General features: G+C 21.6%; 2 protein-coding genes and 2 long non-coding RNA genes across 4 annotated transcripts; 1 reads left to right on the top strand and 3 right to left on the bottom strand.

The window, feature by feature from the left end:
- Positions 1–638: 638 nt before the first annotated feature.
- Positions 639–1,465, bottom strand: LOC135146606 (eukaryotic translation initiation factor 1A, Y-chromosomal-like). Its single transcript, XM_064078726.1, has 4 exons — positions 1,332–1,465; positions 1,028–1,131; positions 781–978; positions 639–728 (listed from the first exon to the last, which is right to left on the bottom strand). The coding sequence occupies exons 1-4, from the start codon at positions 1,429–1,431 to the stop codon at positions 723–725; spliced, it is 408 nt and encodes a 135-aa protein (XP_063934796.1). The 5' UTR covers positions 1,432–1,465; the 3' UTR covers positions 639–722.
- A 516-nt stretch (positions 1,466–1,981) lies between these two features.
- Positions 1,982–5,937, top strand: LOC135146636 (uncharacterized). Its single transcript, XR_010283894.1, has 5 exons — positions 1,982–2,072; positions 2,144–2,213; positions 4,092–4,197; positions 5,681–5,779; positions 5,878–5,937. It is a non-coding gene; the product is annotated as an uncharacterized LOC135146636 (long non-coding RNA).
- Positions 5,938–7,507: 1,570 nt separating this feature from the next.
- On the bottom strand, positions 7,508–11,656 carry LOC135146571 (uncharacterized). The gene is made up of 3 exons (XR_010283878.1): positions 11,573–11,656; positions 8,761–8,869; positions 7,508–7,622 (listed from the first exon to the last, which is right to left on the bottom strand). It is a non-coding gene; the product is annotated as an uncharacterized LOC135146571 (long non-coding RNA).
- A 49-nt stretch (positions 11,657–11,705) lies between these two features.
- Positions 11,706–16,846, bottom strand: LOC135146580 (pre-mRNA-processing factor 19-like). The gene is made up of 11 exons (XM_064078701.1): positions 16,785–16,846; positions 16,523–16,702; positions 16,322–16,463; positions 16,187–16,254; positions 16,059–16,132; positions 15,783–15,919; positions 13,804–13,934; positions 12,675–12,738; positions 12,232–12,304; positions 12,055–12,180; positions 11,706–11,903 (listed from the first exon to the last, which is right to left on the bottom strand). The coding sequence occupies exons 1-11, from the start codon at positions 16,801–16,803 to the stop codon at positions 11,706–11,708; spliced, it is 1,212 nt and encodes a 403-aa protein (XP_063934771.1). The 5' UTR covers positions 16,804–16,846.
- Between the last annotated feature and the right edge of the window lie 4,343 nt (positions 16,847–21,189).

The following is a 21,189-nucleotide window of genomic DNA, read 5'->3' as shown; positions in this document are numbered from 1 at the left end:
TTTTTATCGTTATTATTGTTTGTTTAATTCTTATAAGGTTTTTAAATTTTTTTCCATATTTATATGCTTTTGATAGGTGATTATGGTGAGCCCAGCTACTAAGGGAGTAGTTCTCTCTCTTTCAACTAAGAAAAAAAAAAGAACTATTTCCAAACGTTTTTCTAAAATTCATTTTAAGCGCGATCCTATTCGTACTCTTAATTCGATTCGGAATGTCTTAATCCACCAACGCCACAGGCCTGACCTAAAAAGAGCTGCTCTTAGGCGTGCTACCGCTTTGTATGAAACACAGGCACGGATAAAATCTATGAATGCTAATACTAAATAAACATCTTACTTGACTTTTTTTTTGTATAATTGCTTTTAGAAATTTACAAGTATAATTTTTAAAACTGCAATTCTTTAAGTGAGTTGACCATGAAAGTTTATTTTTATTAATTAATTTTAAGTAGCCTTAATTTTTTTAAGAGGTTCTTTTTAATAATAATGCCGTAAAACTTTATTTTATGCATTAAATTGTTTTATAAGGAAAACTGGACATTTAATAGTAAGAAAAATGTGAGCTTTGCCTTAATCTTAAATGTAAAGGGTTGTAAATTTATAAGGTTCAGTTGTTATACATTTTATTAATAAATTTTGGTAGATTTATTCCTAACTGTAACTTTTTCATACGTACGGGGAGGTAAGAATTACGTATAATACCGGAAAGAAAGGAATTATAATTATACCTAAAAATTTAAAATTAGTTTAGATTAAAAAAAATTAGTAGCAAGTTATTACATCATCTTCAACTGTAAACATAATTTCCTCATCGTCACCTTCATAATCAGCTTCGTTAACTCTAGTGTCTGCAGGAATTTCCCCGTAGGCTCTCAGATTGCGAGCTTCTTCCACGTTGTATTTTAGTATAACATCAGCCTTTTCATCCTGAAATTCTCGTAAACCCACTAAAATAATATCGCCGAGAGTAATCCAGATCTATTTTAAGATTTTTAAATAAAAACTATTAAAAACGACTAAACTATACTTTTTTCCTCATTTTTCCACGAATATGAGTTAAACGAGTAACACCATCAAAACATAAGGCTTCAAGACGGCCGTTGCCGAGCATTTTAACCACCTGGGCATACTCTAAAAATACTTTACATTATTTCAAACCAATATAATAATATATATAAGAATCGTAACAATATAAAATGTGAGCTGTAAAACTTGTAATTAAATTTCCACTTTTAAAAATAATAATTTTACAAAAAAAAATTATTTAACCTACAGAGAAAAAAAAATTGCAAAACAATCTACACAAGATGAGGATTGTTACGAGTAAAAACCTTGGCCATCCTCTTTAAAAACCAATTCTCGTTTTTCTTGTTCCTTTACATTCTTTCCACGCCTCCTATTTTTACCCCCTTTACCTTTGTTTTTCGGCATTTTTAAAAAGTATGTTTTTAATATAACAAAAACAGTTATAAATAAGAAAAACGAGAGATGCAACTAGAAACAAAATAGAAAATATAATTAGAGTGTGACGTTAGAGCGCGTGCAGTTAAAGTTGGCTTTATTTGTCCGTCGACGAGTGTAGCTGCAGTTTCTTTAGCGCGCATTCGTATCATAAAAACGCCAGTGTTTTTTGTGATATTATGTTATTTTTGAAAACTTTATTTTAATAAGAAATTTTACAAGAATTTATATAACTTTTATACGGACGATTTAAATTGGTTAAAAAATGTTATACAATATTTAAGGAAGCAGAATACACTTAAGTTTTTAAGGCGCACCTGCTATTTAATTAAAAAAACGCAGAAATTTTGTTGGAAATTTTATCAATTACTAAAAAAGTCATGAAAAAAATTTTTTTTTAATATTTTTTGTGCGAAAATTATTTTAACAAACATTTTAAAGGCCTTGTTAATTAGCATTTTTAAAAGGAAAGGTTTTCAAACAACGTAATAAGGTTTTCTATAAAGAAATGCAAAGGACATTAAGAATGAAAAGAGAAATTTTACTTCTTTCTTCAAACTCTGAGTTTATTTGCTGGCCTATTAATGATTCTCTTGATCATCTTCAAGCTGGTTTGTCATTTCCTTGATCTTATCTTTGAAAATGTAAAAGCAAAACTTTTGCATTATTAAATTAATACTAGACTTGTTCGGGCCTGCAGAATCTCCTTATGAAAACGGAGTATTCAGGCTTGATGTTATTATACCTGAGCGGTAGTTCATTCAATATTTCCACATAGTTTATTATAAAAATAGTTAACTATTTTAGTAGATTTGGTTTACACGTATTTAGAACAGAAAAAGCTATTAATTATTATGTATATATTTCTAGAACATTATATAATAGTTTTATAAACTATTGACTTTAAAGATTATAGTCGAGTTTTAAAGTTAACGGTATTATTACTTTATTTTTTTGAAATCTCTTTTTAAGAATTTTATATCAAACTTTAGTATTATTTTATTTTTATTCTTACAACTTCGGAAGATGAATTAATTCCTTCTATTATTAAAAGCTTTTTAATAGCTTCTTTTAATATTAACATATTAATGGCTTATAATCATAATTATTTTACGGTCCAATCCTTTATTATTAGTTTTATTATAAGTTTTTTCAAAAATTATTGTCCTCCTTGTTTTAACTATTTAATTTGTCATTCAAAATTTCTTAAACACTTATTGAGTAGCTTTTGCTTTTGTAACAATTTTTACCTTTTTTTCCCGTTTTTGTTTAAAGCCGTTATAAAAGTTTGTTTCATAATTTTATAAATTAATTTAATTTTTAAAAAAATTTGTAGAAATTAAAGTTTGTGCGATATTTTTATAACATTTAAACTTTTAAAAGTGTAGTTATAATATTTTTAAAAACTGCATCTAACGACTGCACTAGTATTTTAAAAGTTTATCTTTTATTAATAATTTTTTTCAAGAAGTTAAAAAAAATTATAATTGTTTATTTTTAATTTTTCCAGTGGCTTTGTTTATTTAAAAAAAATATATATTTTTTTATAAGATTTTTTTTACTTTTAAAGAGTTTTTTAATTATATAAATTTTTATTAAAAATTCAACTTATCATTATACTATCGTAAACAACTGTAGTACACTCTCAAATTTTTTTCTGCGGCATTGATATTTTAGATTTTTATTTTTTTTCGAAGAAAAGTTTTTTTATAAACATAATTTTGATTATTTAAATTTTATTAAGCTTTTTAAATTTGCTTTTGAATTAGGAATTGTTTATAATAATAAATAAATAAGGCAAGCTATCTTATTGTATATTATAAGTATATATATAAAAAATGCTTTTTATTAAGAGGCTTTGAACGTTATAATAAAATTTTTAATTTTTTGATTTAATAACTTTTATTTTAAGAATTAGTTCAAAAAGTTAAAGCAGCTTAGATTCCTATTAAAGTAGCCAGCGTTTGCTTTACTAACTAAATTTTTTTATATTTTTAAAGTAAACAATTATTAATACGATAACTTCAACGAGAAAATAACTTTTTAAAATTTAATTCTAAAGTAAATTAAATTTTTTTAAAAAAAACTTAACTGATCACTTTTTTTCTACACTTCACAAACTTTGCATTTTTCACACTTTTTGTAATATTCATTTATTGAAATGCGTTTACATTTACTACGATTGGCCGATACACTTTTCACGTTAAAAAAAATAATCATTTTTAAGTAATTAATTGTAATATATAACAAATAATAATAAATTTGATATTAATTTTTATATAAACATCCATTATTTTTGGAAAAGCTACGGAAGAAAAACATTTTTTTAAATAAAAGATAAGTAAAAAAGAAAAAATGCAATAAGAAATTAGTAAAAATAATAATTTTTAAACCTATTAATCTTCTGATTATTATTAGTTTTGTTATCGTATAATATTTTTAAACAGTCGAATTACATAATTTATTTCTACATGTTTTCTCATTTTATTTTTTTTATTAAATTTTATAACATTAACATTCTTATAAACTTAATATTATATATTTTTATTATTATAATAATAATTATATATTAAATTTTATATAAATAATATTTTGCTATATATAACTTTTTTCTTAATCCCGATGAAAAGCTACCCATTTGAGCCGCCCGTTGTGAAGTTTGTAACTCCCATTTACCATCCAAATGTGGATGAAGGCGGTCGCATTTGCCATGATATTTTCAAAATGCCTCCAAAAGTTTAAATTTTTTATTAATATATATATATTATTTATTAGTATTAATATAAAAAAATTAACTGCAAAACTTTAAAACTATTAAATATATTATTTATAAATAAATAGGATTATAATAATATTGAATAACTATTAATAAAAATATATTATGAAAAATAATTTTTTAACTTAAAAAAAAAGCTTATATATACTATTTACAAAAAATAATAAGTTTATTTTTTTTATACAGAAAAGTAATATACCAAAATTTTTCAATGTATTTTAGTAAATAATTTGATTATAAATATTATGAATAAACTAAAACTAATTTATGTATTAGTTTTAAAGTAAATAGAATTTTAATAGTTATAAATCAATCTTTTATTTAATAATGATTTCTAAATATTTGAATGATTCAAATATTTTTATATAAATAAAGAGTATTATAATTTATTATGAATACCTTTTTTTATAATGAATGACAATCATTAAAATATTGTACGATAAAAATCTATTTGGCTTCTTTTTTGTAATTATTAAAAAATATACTAAACTTTTATTTTTATAGTGCAAAAACTATTAAATAGATTTTGTTATAAAGAAATAGAATTATTAAATAGTACCGAATACCTTTTTTTTTAAATTGCTGAAAAAATATTTTTAAAAAAATTGACTTTTTTTTATTTTAATAAAATAACATACAATTTTTTTACGTTCAAAATTTATAATTAAATTTATATATCTATAAGATTTTTAGATGATTATAAATTACTTTTCTCAATATAAACAATTATATTACTGAATATTTGTATGTTAACTATTAAATAATTTTTTAATGGTTAAGTTTACGATACGTTTTTAATATCCGAGAATATTCCTTAAAATAATTTGTGTGCAGTGCGAAAGTCTATAGTAAGAAAAGCAACTTGCTACGTGTGGCCAGCCACATGTTAATATTTTTTGGGGAAATTTTTGAAGTTTTATTGAGAAATTTTATTTCGCGGTGTTTTTATTTTTTACGAACTGTGTCTGCTTTTGCTTATTTTACTGTTGCTTTTATTATAATTACAGTAGTTATATTTAAATCTTTTTTTAATCTATGCAAATATTTATTTCTAATAATACAATTTTATTTATTTATTACATTTTTTTAATAAGATAATATAGTTTAAAATAAAGAATTAAAAAATATATTAATATATTATATATTATATAATGACTTTTCATCACTTTTAAAAGTTTTAACTTTAACTCGTATTCATTTTTTATTATAAATAAAAATTTTTATTAATAAATAGTTAATTATATAAACTTTTTAAAGATGATGGACCACGGGACACTTAGTCATGCTTTTTAGTTTTCTAATTTCTTTTAAAAAAGATTGTATGTCTGTTTTATAAAGTTTTAAAGAGTATAAACTAATAAAAGGTAAATAAGAAATTTTATATTAACAACTTAAATTAAAAAGCTTGTAAATAATTTACTTCACATGAAATATTTTTTTAAGGGCGCATGGAAGCCGTCTTTAAATATTCAAGCAGTTCTTTTAAGCGTTCTACTATTACTGGTCGAACCTAATCCCGACGACGCACTGATTGCAGAAATTGTTATTGTTTTTATTATCTTTAATATTTATTTTTATACACTTAATCCGGTTTACTTTCCTGCTTATTATTGCATGTTTGTTCAATACTTATTTTTCAGGCCTCAGAATATAAACAAAGTAGAGAAATATATATAAAAAAGGCACGCGATTTTACTAATAAACATGCGCGGAAGATTTCAAATTTTTCTTAATAAAGAAATCTAAATGTTTTTAATAAATATTCTAAATTTTTTATTTAGTTATCATCTTTTTAAAAAGTATTTAATATATCCTCAATATTCTTGAATATATTTATTGAGACTTTAAGTTTTTTTTTTTAAAAATTTACATAATAGTAAAAGCAATAAATAAGTTTTAGAATATTAGGCAAACTAGCGTTTAAATGAAGTATAATATTTTAAAGATATTTAGTTAAAACTAAACGTTTCAGTTATTAATTTTCTTATAATTTTTATCATTGCGCTTTTTTTTTATATCTTTATTATTATTATTTAACGTCCATTCTAAGTTGTGTTTCTGATATACGCACAAATTCACTGCATCCGCTTTGTTCTAACTTTACAAAAGAGTCATCTAAACAATTACTGTGAATTAGGTAAAAGAAAATAAGAATTTTATTGATGAAGATTATTTAAACGGGGTGGTGTCGAGTACAATAATATTACTTTTATTTAGTGTATATGGAAGTATTAGAGGTATTAAGAACATGCATTTATCGAGTTTGAAGATTTACTTAGTACTAGGCTTGCAAGGATGTGGGTGCTACTGCAAGACATTTTAATAATATTAAAGTTGATATCAAATTTATAATGGCGAGTACGTATTATACCTGTATTTAGTGTATATGGAATAACAAGAGAATTCAAGCATGTGAAGTTGACGAGTACAAAAAAACTTGATATTTAAAAAATTCTGCAAGCTGAAGTAGTAAAAAAAATATATTTTTTGAATGGTTTACGTGAGTACGTTATATAACTTTGTGCATGAAAGAATTAAAGAAAAAAGTACTTAGGTTAACAATATTAATCCGAAAAAGGAATGCTTCATAAGCTAAGCACTGAATTATTCAAAATGGTAGCAGAGTCTAGAATCTATGTTAAAAAGCGAGAAAACCATGATAACTGCCTATTTAGAGGTAGTTTCTACTTGGCACCATGATTCCTAGTTCTAACACAGTGAACTTCAAGCAAATATAGAGACTCAAAATAAACAAAATAGTCAAGTCTGCCATGTTAGGTCGGTATATAACTACACTAACGGCCCGGGAACGGGACATAGTGGTACTTTTATTACTCATTATAGGACTCAGATATGGTCCTCGCTTTCGTAAAGAGCAAAGTACATGATGTTTTGTATTTCTATACTGACAAGGACGTTAAAGCTGGCGCAAGCTAAAAATAATAAGAATCTGTATTAATTTTGGTATAAGTGAATAAGTTTGAGTACGAGTCTTAACAAGTAAATGGTAGGACAGGCATTTTATTCTAGTAAAATGGCTAATAAAAAGAACTTCAAATTTACTATTCACACAGTTTTTTATATAATCTAACAATGCATTTGCATCACTGTTATAAACCGGAATATATATCAACTCAAACATTAAGCTAATATAGAAAAAGTTTTCATGCAAATATAAATATTTTTATTGAAATCTTTATTAATTATAATTTTCATCAATCTTTAAAAAAATAAATTTATAATTTACTGACCCCAAACACGCACGGAACGATCTTTACTGGCCGTAACAAGACCGTCCGCCAATGGCCGGAACTTAACAGCAGTAATCTCTTTGCTGTGGCCGCGGAGCGTTACGATTTCGGGGAGTTGGCGTGTCATGAAGATTCTGAAATAATAAATAATAATGTTGAAATTTAAAATAAAAAAACTTTTTACAAAAAAAATATTAAAAACACAATAATAAAGTTTTAATTTATTAAAAAATAACAAAAAAATTTAATAGTGTAAGAAAAAAATAATAAAGTTAAAGAAAAGATATAAATATAAAAGTATATAGAATTTTTAATAATTAAAAATCGAACTTAAGAAAAAGCTAATATTTATAATACAAAAAATAATATATTTAAAAAAAAAGGTTTAATAAAAGTTACAAAACTTATTAAATTATAAAAAATAGTAAATATATAACGTAAATAATAAAATTATAATAACAAATAATAAAGTTAATGAAAAGAATTAAATAAAGTAATAAAATAAAAATTTTATATAAAAAATATAAAAAAATAATAAAGCTAAAGAAAATGTTCAGATAAGATAATAAAAACTTATAAAATAATAAAAAAATTACTAGCAAAAGTTATAATAATTAATAATTAAGATAAAGCAAATTTAAAATTTTAATAAAAACTTTACTAAGAAAAAATAATAAAGTTAAAGTTAAAGAAAAGATAATAATAATACAATAAAAAATAAATATAATAAAAAATAAAGAAAAAGGAAAAAAAAGATGAAGTTGAAGAAATAAATTATATAAAATGATAATAACCTTTATTTAATAATAATATTTAATGAAGTTTACTTGCTGTTATTTGGATAATAATAAGAAAAACTATATTAGCACAATAATAAAAACAAAAGTAAATAATGTTATAATAGAAATTATTAAAAAATTTAAAGATATATTCAGAGAAAAATAGTAATTATTATTATAATAAAGAAAAACTTAGAAATTTAAAAGAAAAGCATAAAATTAGAAATATTAATAATAGAAATTCGTAAACAAAAAAGTAAGAAGATTTACATAATAAACTAGCAAATAATATTAATTAAAAAATTTACTTGATATACTTATTAGATAATAATATTAATAATAATAATAAAATTTAGAAATAAAAACAGTTGGCACAACAAAAAATCCAAAGAAAACAATAATTATAAAAATTAATAATTATTAAATGAATAAAAAAAAATTCATAATATATTTAGCAGATAATAATAATAAAAAATAAGAAATAAAAATTTACTTGACGTCTTTAGCGCCACCAATAGCAAAATATGTTCCAGTAGAATCAAAAGAAATGCAGGACAAGCCAAAGGAAGAGTCTTCCAGCTCAATATTTTTGTATAACGTACCTGAATTTCAAAAGATAAGAATTATAATAATGATATTATATAAAAAATATAATAACATAAAATATAATTAAATAATTGAAAAAGAAAGAATTAAAGATTTAAAAAATTTGAAAAATAAAAAGTCTTTCAGCTCAATAAACTTGTAAAAAGCTCCTGAATTTCAGGGAAACATAATGAATAAATAAAAAAGAATTTAATAAATTATAAAAATAAAAAAAATAATATAAAACATAAAAGTTTGAAGTGTTACTGTTTATTATTAGATTTCTTATATTTTAATTAAAAAAATTAAATCTATAATAATTTTTTTTAATAGTTACTTAGAACTTTTTACTTTTTATTATTGTACTCCCATTAAAAAATATACAATATAACAATTAAAAAAGTTTAAATAAAAAGAAAAATAAATTTAAATTAGACATAATAAAATAAAGTTTTTTAATAGTTACTCTTATAACTTTTACTAATTATACTAAAATAGTAAAAAGAACATTTTTATTATCATAAAAACCTTTATAATTATAAGAAATCAAAATAATATTAATAAAAGCATATAACAGGAAAATTATAAACATCGAAATATTATAAAATATATAAAAAGCAAAAATACTAAAATAAAAAATAAAAGACAATAAATTATTAAATAAAAAATTTATTAATACTAAAAAATAATATTTAAAATTAATAGATATATAAAAGGTTAAAAATAATAATAAAATATGAATAATTTTATAAAATAAAAGGGAAGAATAACAATATTAATAAAAAAATAATAAACGTACATAAAAATTATTAATCACAACATAAACAAAAAATATAAAAAATTTATTGAAATCAATAATTAAATATATGTAACAACTATAACAAAACATTAAAAAAATAAAAAAATAAAATAAAATACATAAAGATTATTTATAACAATAATAAAGATATTTATAATCAGAAGAATTATAACCAATAAAAATATATTTAATAATTATAAAATTAAGGTAATGAGGTGTAAAAAGATTAAAACTAATGTATAAATACCAATGATATAAATAAAAAAATATTGGAAAATACAGAAATTATTAGAAATATTAAATAAGAATAGTAAAAATAAATAAAGATAAAAAGAATTAGTATCAGAAAAAATAATATTAAGAGGAAAATATATTTAAAATAGAAATATATAAAAAATAGCAATAATTATTATAAATAACAATAACAATTATATATAATATAATAAATAAATTAAAAAAATAGAACAATTAATATGAAACATATAAAGTATATAAAAAATATATAAAAAATATACAAAATGAATAATAAACGATAAGAAAATATATCTATTATTATTTTAGAATAATAGATATATATATATTAATAAATAAAAATAAATAACAATTATTAAAAGCGAATATATAAAATATACAAAATAATAATATTTTATAAAAACAATATGCAAAATAATAGAAAAAAATAAATTATTTAATACATAAATAGTAAAATTATCAATTTAAACATTTATAATTAATAAAAATAAAAAATAATATAAATATTAATAAACGAATAATATTGGAAATCTATATATATATATATATATATATATATATATATAATAAATATAAAATAGATAATACATTAAAAATACAAAATAAAAGAGTTAAAAAAATTTATTACAAGAATATATATTAAAAGTTTACATATAAAATAATAATTAAAATATAAATATTATAATAATATAACTAAAAGAAAATGTATAAAAAGTACATAATAAATTTAAACATATATATAGTAAAAAAATCAATATAAACAAAATAAAAGAAAACGTAATAAAAGTAAAAAACGAAGTGAAATAGTTATAAATATTGAAAAAGTACAGAAATTAAAATAAATAATAAAAATGTTTCTATAAAATTATAATAATAAACAGAAAAAATTAAGCAAAACGAAATAATTTTTTTAAAATAAACTTAATAAAAAAAATATAAATGCAAAAAGATATACAATACAATATTATTTATTACTATAAAAGTTAAATAAAAATAAAAAAATAAAAAAAAAATAAGAGAAGTATTGCTCAATATAAAATAAAATAAATATAATATATATATATAAATGTTATAGAAGTATAAAAGTTAAATAGAATAATATATATAAGAAAATTATTTGATATAATAAAAAATAAATCTAATAAATATATAATAATGTAATAAAAGTTTAATAAAATAAAAAAATTAAGAAATTAAAAAAAATTAAATATAATAAAAAATATCATAAAAGTATAAATAAAGGAAGTTAATAAATAATACAATATTATACTATAAAAGTTTAACAGAATAAATAAGAAAATAAATTTTAAGATATATAAAACAAGAAAAATATAAATAATAAATCTATTATTATTATAAGTTTAATATATAATTAAAAAGTATATATCTACTATATAAGTTAAAAATAACATAATCAAAAAATAAATACACGAAGAGTGTAAATGAAATACTATTATTTATATTTATACAAGTTTATTATAAAATATAAAATAATAATAAAATACAATTAAGTATTGTAAATGTTAAATAAAATAAATATAAAAAAATATTATAAAAATATAAAATATATATAATACAATATTATCTATTATAAAAGTTTATTAGAGTAATAATAAAATAATTTTATATTATTAAAAGTTAAATAAAATAAATTTAAAAAAAAGCGAACATTTGCGTAAATCCCATAAACGAACAATATTATCTTCTCCGGAAGTTGCTAATAAATAGCCGTTTCCAGAAAAAGAAAGACCATTTACGGGACCCTTAAAAAAAGATAATATATAATAAAAAATAATATAACATCAAATAGTATAATATGACAGTAAAATAACAAGATTATAGACTGTAATAATAATAATAACAATAATAATTGCCTTATGCCCCTCGAAAGCCACGACTGGCGATGCGGTGCGGATGTCCCAAATTCTAACCATGCTGTCCGCTAATCCGCTGCCGTAGAGAATCCCGTCCGGGTGAATACTTCCGCAGTTAATACAAGACTAATAGTAATAATAACAATAACAATAACAATAACAATAATTAATAATAATAATAATAATAATAATAATAATAATAATAATAATAATAATAATAATAATAATAATAATAATAATAATAATAATAATAATAATAATAATAATAATAATAAACTTTATTGGGATCAACAGAAGTCTGATAAGTGGATTGGCGCGACAAATCGTGAAAGGACCAACTACCGGCCGAATCGCTGGAAGCCATTAAATCATTGGTTGGATGGATTGACAAGGAAGTAACTCCCTACAGTATATATTATTATTATCATTATAATAATTATTATATTATTATTACACTAAAGTGGCTCGTAAAAACATGAAGAAGTTTATCGGCACTTGTGGAAAATATTCGAACTTGTGCATCAGCGCTATATTATAATTATAGAACAAAAATTAAATAAACTTGAAAAAAATTAAAATATATTAAAGGAAATAAAATAAAACCGTATAATAATAAGAATAACAGGAAACTTTTATAAATCCTCATATTTTAGCCACGTGATTACACTGCTCTTAATTATATTTTTCCCAAATTTTTTATATTATTTATTTATAAGTTGCCTTACTACATAATTAAATTTTATGATTAATAATAATTATTTTCTTATTGCTTCGCCAGAAAAAAAAAACAGAAGTAAAAATAATAAATATATGATAAGATAATAAAAAGTGTAGTAAAAGAATATAAATATCAATTATAATGAAATATAGATAAATATTGAAAAAAAAACTATTTACCTTCCAGAGATAACCAAGTCTTGTGAAGGATGCAGTTCGCAGCAAGTAACTTTCTTAGTATGCCCTTTATAAAGAAATAATTGATAAAAGTAATATAAATATAAAGTGTACTGAAAATAAAAAAATATGTTATAGAATAAAAAATATATAAAAATTATTTATAATAATAAGTAAAAGGTAAAAGTTAAATAATATATACATATATTTAAAAAGTTTTTTAACAGCAAATTGTAATAAACTAATAAAAAAAGTAAATGACATAGTAACAGCACAAAGTTTCTCTTATAAATACAAAAGTATAAAAATAATCATTGAATAAAATTTATATAACTTTCGAAAAATTCAAATATTTTATATATTTTTTAAACTTAAAATAAAAATAATAAGAAAAAAAGAAACCATAAAATTTTATATAACTTTAAATGAAATAACAAATTTTTTAAAGTTTTTCTTAAAAACTTTAAAAAATTGTACTAAAGGAAAATTATTAAGTGACTTTTAGTAAATATAAAAATTAAGTTTTTATTAAACAATTTAAACTAAAACCAGAAAAAATAAAATTTCTAAAATAGAAATAAAAATTTTATATTCTAATTAAAAGTTTTAAAAAAACAAATATAAATTAAAATATTAATACCTATAATATTTGTATAAATAAACTTTAATAATAAACAAATCTTTAATAATAAACTTAAATATAATATTTATAATTGTAAAACAAAATATAATTATAAAACTAAAATTTCATAAATACATGTAAAAAGTTTTATAAAAAAAAAACTTTAAATAATAATGTAGGCAATAAAAAGGATTGTGTTTATTTATAATTTTGTGTAAATCGAAATTTAACGAATAAAAATAGAAAAGTAAAAGTAATAGTAAAAGTAATATTTTAATAATTTAAAAAATTATAGTAAAAACTTTAATAATAACAAATTTATTGATAACAGAATCAAAATAAAAAGTTAATACTTTTAAAAAATTTATAATAAAAACTTTAATAAGAATAATATTATATATATTTTAAAATATAAAATATGATAATATAAATCAAAATAAATAATACTAAAATTATAATTGTAGAAAACTTTTAAAATAATCATAATAGCAATTAAAAAAAAGCAGCCACCTTGATAAGTGTGAACCACCGAATCTGCAAAAATATCGTAAAGCACAACTTTCTTATCAACGCCTCCAGTAAGAATCCAGTTGGGGTGCTGATCGTGCAGCGATAGGCACAGAATTCCAGCAGAACTCGCACTTTTTTTTAATAAGCATATTATTCAATAATTAAAAGTAACAAGCAAAACAAGGAAAGTATTTTTCTTAAAAAACTCTAAAAAGATATAAAAATTAAAAAAATATTCACTAAACTATTAAATTTATAAAAATAACTAAAAAAAATTACAAGTATAAATTTTATACAATAACTTTTATGATAAACTTCATATTTTTATGGTACTAATATAGAAAATCTATGTAAATTGTTTATTAAAAATAATAATTTTTAAAAACTTAAAATTTTTTTAAATCATTTATTTAAATTTATTTAATTTTATGAAACTTTTAATAAACTTTATTAAGAAATTTAAAATAAACTTTTTATATGAATATTTTAATAAATTTAACGAAGCAAAACAATAATTATAAAAAATATTTAAAAAAATTCATAATAAACTAATAAAACTTAAAAAACTTTTCATATGAATAATTTGATAAATAGCAATAAAAACAATAATAATTTATATTTTAAAAATAAACAAATAATATATATAATTTATTAAATTATAAACTTTTAATATAATTATTATATAAATTTAAAAGTGAACAATAATGATCATTATTAAAAAAATGAAAAAATAATTATTAAAATATATAAAAAATTAATTTTGATATAATAATTCCAATATACAAGTATAATATTTATTAAAATAAAAAAAAATACAAAAAAAATTATTTAATTTTACTTATCAAATAATTTCTCTAATGAAAATTACTAAAAAAAATTATTATAAAAATATATAATGAAATATATAATAAATACAAAACGCTAATAGAATTTACTGAATAAAAAAAATTGAATAAAAAACAAAATTAATTTATAAAAAAAAAACTTTTTTAATAAATTTACTAATATATATTACTGATAAACAATAATACTACAAATATTTATAAATAGATATAAAAATATACACATAAAGTTAATCTAAACTGTAAAACTATAAAACTCTAATTTTACTAAAGAAAATATATAAAAACGATACAAAAGCAAATCTACTCTAAAAAATAAAAAAAACTTTTTTTAATTATGTTAATAACAAGTATTTTTTTGTACTGATGAGCAATAATAGTAAAATTATTTATAAAAGTATATAGAAAAGTCACAAGAAGTTAACGAATTTATAAAATCAAAAACTTTGTGTAAAAATTTACTAATAAAATAATACTGACGATCAATAATAATAAATTTTAAATATATATGTAGTAAAAGCTAATTAAATTAATAAAATATTTAAACTTTTTATATATTTTTACTATTAAAAATTAATAATTATGAAAAGTATAATAGTAATAAATCACAAATTAATAAAATATTTCGAAAAAGTATTGAAAACTTTAACAAGCTAATTAAAAGTAAAAATTTAGTTTTTTATGCAGTTTTAAAAAAGAATATTCCTATAAAAAATAATTATAAATATATATAACATAATTAAAATATACTATACATATAAAAAGTCTTAAAGGATGCTATTAGATTTTTGTAATTTAACTAAAAATGTTACTTAAAAAAATTAGTTTTTTTAAGTAGATTTAAAAAGGTGATTTTTACTAAAAAGTTGTAAGCCCTAATAAAAAATTTAAAATTTAAAATAAAACTTATATAATATAATAAATTTTGCAAAATACATTTTTCAAATAAAATTTAAGTTCTTATAAGATACTGATATAAATTATTATCCTAAACATAAAAATAAAAACTTAGTGACTGTCTAAAAATTAAAAAAAGCAATCAATAACTATAAAATAAGAAAAATATAACTAAATCCCAAAATTATTTTTATAAACTTGAGTAAAATATTTTAAATTTAAAAATAATTTTTACAAAACCTGTGAATGGAATAAAAATTGTTTTTTTCCTTAAAATAAGCTATTTTATCTTTTGTTGTTAAATCGGCTGGTTTCTTCTTTTCCTTACGTTCGGCTTGAAGAACTTCGCTGGTAGAATTAATTTTTTCGATGACATCCTAATAGTCAATAATACTTTAAACAACAAATAAAAGAAACTAATTTAAAAAAAATTATAATTTGTTAATTTCTCTTAACAAAAATAAATAAATTTATAATTATTTTGATACAATGAAAGAAAACTATTATATATACAACCTGAGGCATGTTCACGTGTTCAGAATTGTTAGACTTGTTTTCAATTTCCGTGCTGGTCTTATTTTTTTCCGATCCTCAAAAATAAATTATAACTACTAAATAAAAAATAGTAAGTTTCTAAGATTCACCTGCAGCAAGATTAGCTAAAGCATTCCTTGCTTCGTCCCTTTCTTTAGTTAGTCTAGCAATAACACGACTTAATAGAAACAATTTAAAAGAATATAGATATTAGTGATAAGCAATAAAGTAATTAATAAAAATACCAGGCCGCATCGTGCTGATATAGAGAGTGAGAAAGCTCCTGACGGCAAGTTTCTAGCTGTTTTCTTAAAGTATAAGTCTCTAACGCTACGGCATCATACTCATCTTGCAACATTTTAATTAAAGATGGCAAAGAGGCAGCCGCTTGAATATATAAAAGTAATTAATATACAGTTATAAAGTTATATAAAATGGGGTAAAACCGGAAACTCTTGGTCGAACGAAAGAATTAGTGTTAAGTTGAATTAGATCTTCTTCAGTAGTTTCCTGCCCAGTCACTGGATCTTTATGTAGTTCTTTAAGGTACTTCACAATAAGGCTTTTTTCGTAAATCAAACCGCTAACGCGGTTTATAACAGGAATCTGGGGAGGTTTCCCTGAAACTTCGTAGATAATGAGTCAAATCGAAATAAAAAGATAAAGAAATTAATAATTAAAAAAATTATGACATAAAATTTATATTACTTGCGCATGTTAAGCTCATGGCTATAGTCACTTCAACTTATAATTATAGAAAAACTCAAAATTAATACAATTATAATTGTATTTATTGATCCTGGACGGTATAAGGTAATGTTTGAGAAATTCGAAGGAAATACGATGGGAAAACTTTGTTAACTCAAGCCATGTGACTATTTAAGCCTTGCTAAGAAAAAATATAAAAATACCAGAAGCAAGTTTTTTTAGTTTTTTTAACTGATTACTGAGAATTAGAAAATAAATGTTCAATAATCTTGTTTCATTATTACATAAATGTTTGGTTATTAATAGATTAAATAATTAAAAGCTAGCTCTCATTAGTTTAGTATTTTTGTCTAATAGGTTTTAAAGTAGTAAAAATTTTTTTGTTGTTAACGAAAGTCAGTAAGTAAAAGCCGAAGTACTTTAATTTGAGACTTCTGTCTAGTAAGTGTGTATTTGTAGTGAATGCTATTTCTTTTGTTATTAGTGAAAGTAAATACAGTAATACATGGATTTTGTCTTATATTTGTGTATGTGTAGTAAATACTATTTTTTGGTTACCAGTGGAAGTAAGTTAAGTAAAAGCCAGAAACATTAATTCAGATATTTTGTGTTTTAATTGCGTAAGTGTAGTAAATAAGTAAAAGCTTGTTTACGTTACCTTTATCCTGTCAAGGTTACCCTTTTGAACTTTTTTCACTACATTAATACCTGTATATTTTTCAGATTCTTTATGTATTCGTCGATTAACTATCATAGTTTCTATTTTGTACTATTGCGTTCTGTTTAAAAGGACTTAAAATGTTATAATATATAGTTTTATTTTCTTCAAAAGGATGATTTGAGTTCAATGGATTGCACATTTTACGTGTTCAAAAACGGTATGATTGACGCAGTATTCGGTTGATATTATTGCTACGATTTCAGTGTTACGGCTTCGGCTCTAATGAATTACAAAGCCTTTTCTAAGTTCACGTACAGTTAGCATAAAGTTAGGAAGGTATGTCTTTAGTTAAAACATATTTGAATATCAAATATTAGATTGTCTTTGTGTCGTTATTTCCCAGAAAAAGATCTGCAGGAAAATTTAAATTTTCCTCAATGACGATGAGCCCACAGCTTTTGACAATATTGAAGAAAAAATTTTAAATTATTGTATGAGTCAGAAGCATTAGATACACCAGATGAAGTAATTGCTTCGAGCCTGGAGAGGATGGCCTAGGTATAGAAACAATGGTGTGAACCAAAGATAAGACTACAAGGTCTTGTAAGCCCTAATGAAAGGTGCTTTAGATAAAGTTATTCTTGTTAAAATAATAGAATCTTCCTTTATTCTTAACATCTTCGATTCGTCAACCTAGAATTTTCGGATTTTTAATTTCCACAATTTTTTAGGCAGTGAAAACTTTCTAAGCATTTTTTAGTCCTTACTGCTGCAGGACACAAATTACGAAATTTTGGGGAACGCCCGGCCTCCATTTTTCATTGCCCAGATAAGGCTTTGTTGTTTAAGCCTTTTGAGGTTATATTTGATGGTAATAGTAAAACAGAACTGGCTTTATTTATCGGATAGGTTTTAATGCAATTATAAGAAACCTTAAATTCCTGATAGTATTTTTGCTTTTGTTGATCAGTTAGTGTCAGTACAAAGAGTACATGTTTGCTAAGCCAGACAAGTATGGCGTGAAAATGTGGGATCTATGCGGTTCTGTAAGTTTTCATTTACTAAGGTATTTCGTATGTAGGGAGAAAAGGTAACATTATTAGCTTCTGGCGTAGTTTAAAGTCCAACAGAATCATAGTCCTGCAGATCGCAGAGTAATAGATGAAATTACTTTGCTGATTTTGAGTTAACTTCGTCTTAATTATTAAAAAGGATATAAATGGTTAGTGCTATAGAAAAGAATAAGAGATTCATCCCTGCTAGAATTCCTTTCCTTGAGCTTATTATAATTCATATGCAGTTAAAAAATAAAAAGTCCGTTAGTAACTGACACAAAAAAGTTTAGCACTCAGCTGTTTTGGGGAAGGCTCTTAGGATTTGTAGCTCAGCAAGAACTTTAATGGTAAATCTTGCAAATAACATTAATAAGAAAAATTTCACATTTTATTATTTCACACAGTTCGTAGTACCAAAAATTGATGCTCTGAGACATTTAAAAAAGTTTAATAGGGCGCAGATGATTTTTTTTTAAAAAAATTGTCATTTTTCAATGCTTTGAAGATTCTCTTACCTACGTTTATAGGAATTAACTATTTCTGGTATTATAGGTTAATCAAAGAGCATTATGTGATATTAAAAAAAAACTATGCAACCCAACTCCAACACCCAACTAACTTACGAAGACTTGAAAAAGAAGCATAAGTAAAAAAGGGCAAGGTATTATTAACTCTAGCCTTTTAGGCTATTACTTGCAACTTTCAGAATATGCAAGTTTTCCAACTTTTTTTGTAAAAGTCAATAACAACGATATATTTATTACTTTGCTTTTAAAATCTGTTTAATATGACCAAGTTATAAGCAAATAAATGTTAGGCAATGATTCTTGGAACCAAAAAGAAAATTACAAATACATATGTGCACAATGTAATTATAAAACAAATCTATACAATTTTTTTATATTTAAAAACAAACAAGTCGAAGGTTTTTGGAACAATTCTTTTGTGTAACAAAAAGAAGGTAAGTTTACTTTATTATTAAAGTATAACAAAGACAAATAAAAGAGTGAAAATTAAACAACATATAAAATAAAGGTTGCTTGCAAAGTAAATATTAGACATGACTTTGTAACTTAGTTGTTTTGTTCAAAGCTTACCTCGATAAAAATTTGTAATAGAGCTAGTATACGACGCCCAAGGCCTTAACATAAAAAAAAGGATTTTTTGTATTTTTCTGATGCTCGTCTATATATTAATTTGTTCTATTTTAAAAATTTATTCCTAAATAATTTTTAAGGTTGAGTTAAATAAATAGAGATATATATTAAATGCCTCCTAGCAACGTTATTTAATTAAATAATTTTTAATCGTTGCTAAAAACAACTTTAATTTAATTTAAGACCTAGCTATTTAAAATTGTTTAAATACATTTTACCGGGTAGTTGTTAATTTTAATGCAGGTCTCATATAATTATTTCAGTAGTTAAGATATCTTCAATAAAAATCGCCTTTTATAGCAACCTTTAACAGTCTTTTTCATATACTCCAATATATAAAAACTACTAGAAACAACAGTAATTTATGTAAATCTTGTACCCTTTTCTACTATTTAAGTAGAACAAGAACAAAGCTAATAAAAATTCAGAAACACTCCAGATCATAAAGAAATTAACATAACTTTTCTTATTAAAGTTTGTAAACTTTTTGTATATTTTAATTTATTGAACGTGAATTAACAAACAGAGGTAACAAATTAAGATGTTATCAAAAAATGATACTATAGACTATAAATATTTTAAACTCCTATATACTTCTAGAGTCCAATTATAGAATGTACACTTTTAAAAACTATTACATAATCCATACAGAAAAAGTTGCATTTAAAAAATTTTTATATAAAAATAATATTTGTCCACCTTAGGGGTGTCTATTCTTCAAAGAAAAAAAAGATTAACTTCAAGTCAATCTTAATTAGAAATTGTAGCTGTAGTTGAAAAACAGATAACTTATACTTAAGGTCTGAATCCTTTTTTCAAGAAGTCTTCATAAAAAGATTTATTGTAAAAAGTATCATAGATTGGCGAAGTCTGGTTGGCAGTATTCATTTAAAAAAAATCTCCGAGTGTGAACTTCTTTCATTGTATTTTATTATATATAATGCGATTAAGCCCTAAAACAGTGCATGCATGAATTATTTAGTTTAACAAATTCTGTCCACGCAGAAGACTCTTTGGGGTAGTTGAAAAGTTATAAGAAAGCGAATGACTGTTTGTCTTTAAAGAATTCCTCTCTTTTTATACTTATTCCTGCCGTCTTTAAGTTTTTATATGTCGTTCGGGGTAACTGGGCCTAATAGAAGTTCAACTAGCTTTTGATATTTTAAAGTATTTAAGGCTTAGTTGTAGAGAGAATATGGTAGAAATCTCTGTGCACAATGTATATTGCATACTTAATTCAATTTAAAAGAGGCAGTTCAAAATAAAGGTTAAAAAGTTTTTTTTTTATTACTTTTTTTTAAGTCTTAAGTAAGACATTTCAGTAGATTATTATAATGAGCAACAGAACAAAATTATAAAGTTATTAGCTTTTAATTAATACTAACTTTCCTGACTTTTTTCACTGGTACGTTACTGATAGACACGTTTACTGTCTTCGACTTGTATTTAAAACAAAAAAAGTAAAAAGGAAGCAATAAATACAGTTTAAGCTTTTTGCCTTTTGAATACTTCTAGCTTTAAACTAAGAAGGT

The sequence above is a fragment of the Zophobas morio genome, unplaced genomic scaffold, assembly GCF_036711695.1.
Source record: "Zophobas morio isolate AGI-343-1 ecotype UQ-CSIRO unplaced genomic scaffold, CSIRO_AGI_Zmor_V1 ptg000243l, whole genome shotgun sequence".
Classification (NCBI taxonomy): domain Eukaryota; kingdom Metazoa; phylum Arthropoda; class Insecta; order Coleoptera; family Tenebrionidae; genus Zophobas; species Zophobas morio.
This window is presented reverse-complemented; position numbering and strand designations above follow the sequence as displayed.

Coding starts and splice junctions, on each gene's coding strand:
- LOC135146606 (XM_064078726.1), bottom strand. CDS start 1,431: ATGCCGAAAAACAAAGGTAAAGGGGGTAAAAATAGGAGGCGTGGAAAG. Junction 1,132..1,331: donor TTTTAAAGAGGATGGCCAAG/GTTTTTACTCGT, acceptor AAGTATTTTTAG/AGTATGCCCAGGTGGTTAAA. Junction 979..1,027: donor GTGGAAAAATGAGGAAAAAA/GTATAGTTTAGT, acceptor ATCTTAAAATAG/ATCTGGATTACTCTCGGCGA.
- LOC135146580 (XM_064078701.1), bottom strand. Junction 16,464..16,522: donor CGTTCGACCAAGAGTTTCCG/GTTTTACCCCAT, acceptor TATATATTCAAG/CGGCTGCCTCTTTGCCATCT. Junction 15,920..16,058: donor AACACGTGAACATGCCTCAG/GTTGTATATATA, acceptor ATTGACTATTAG/GATGTCATCGAAAAAATTAA.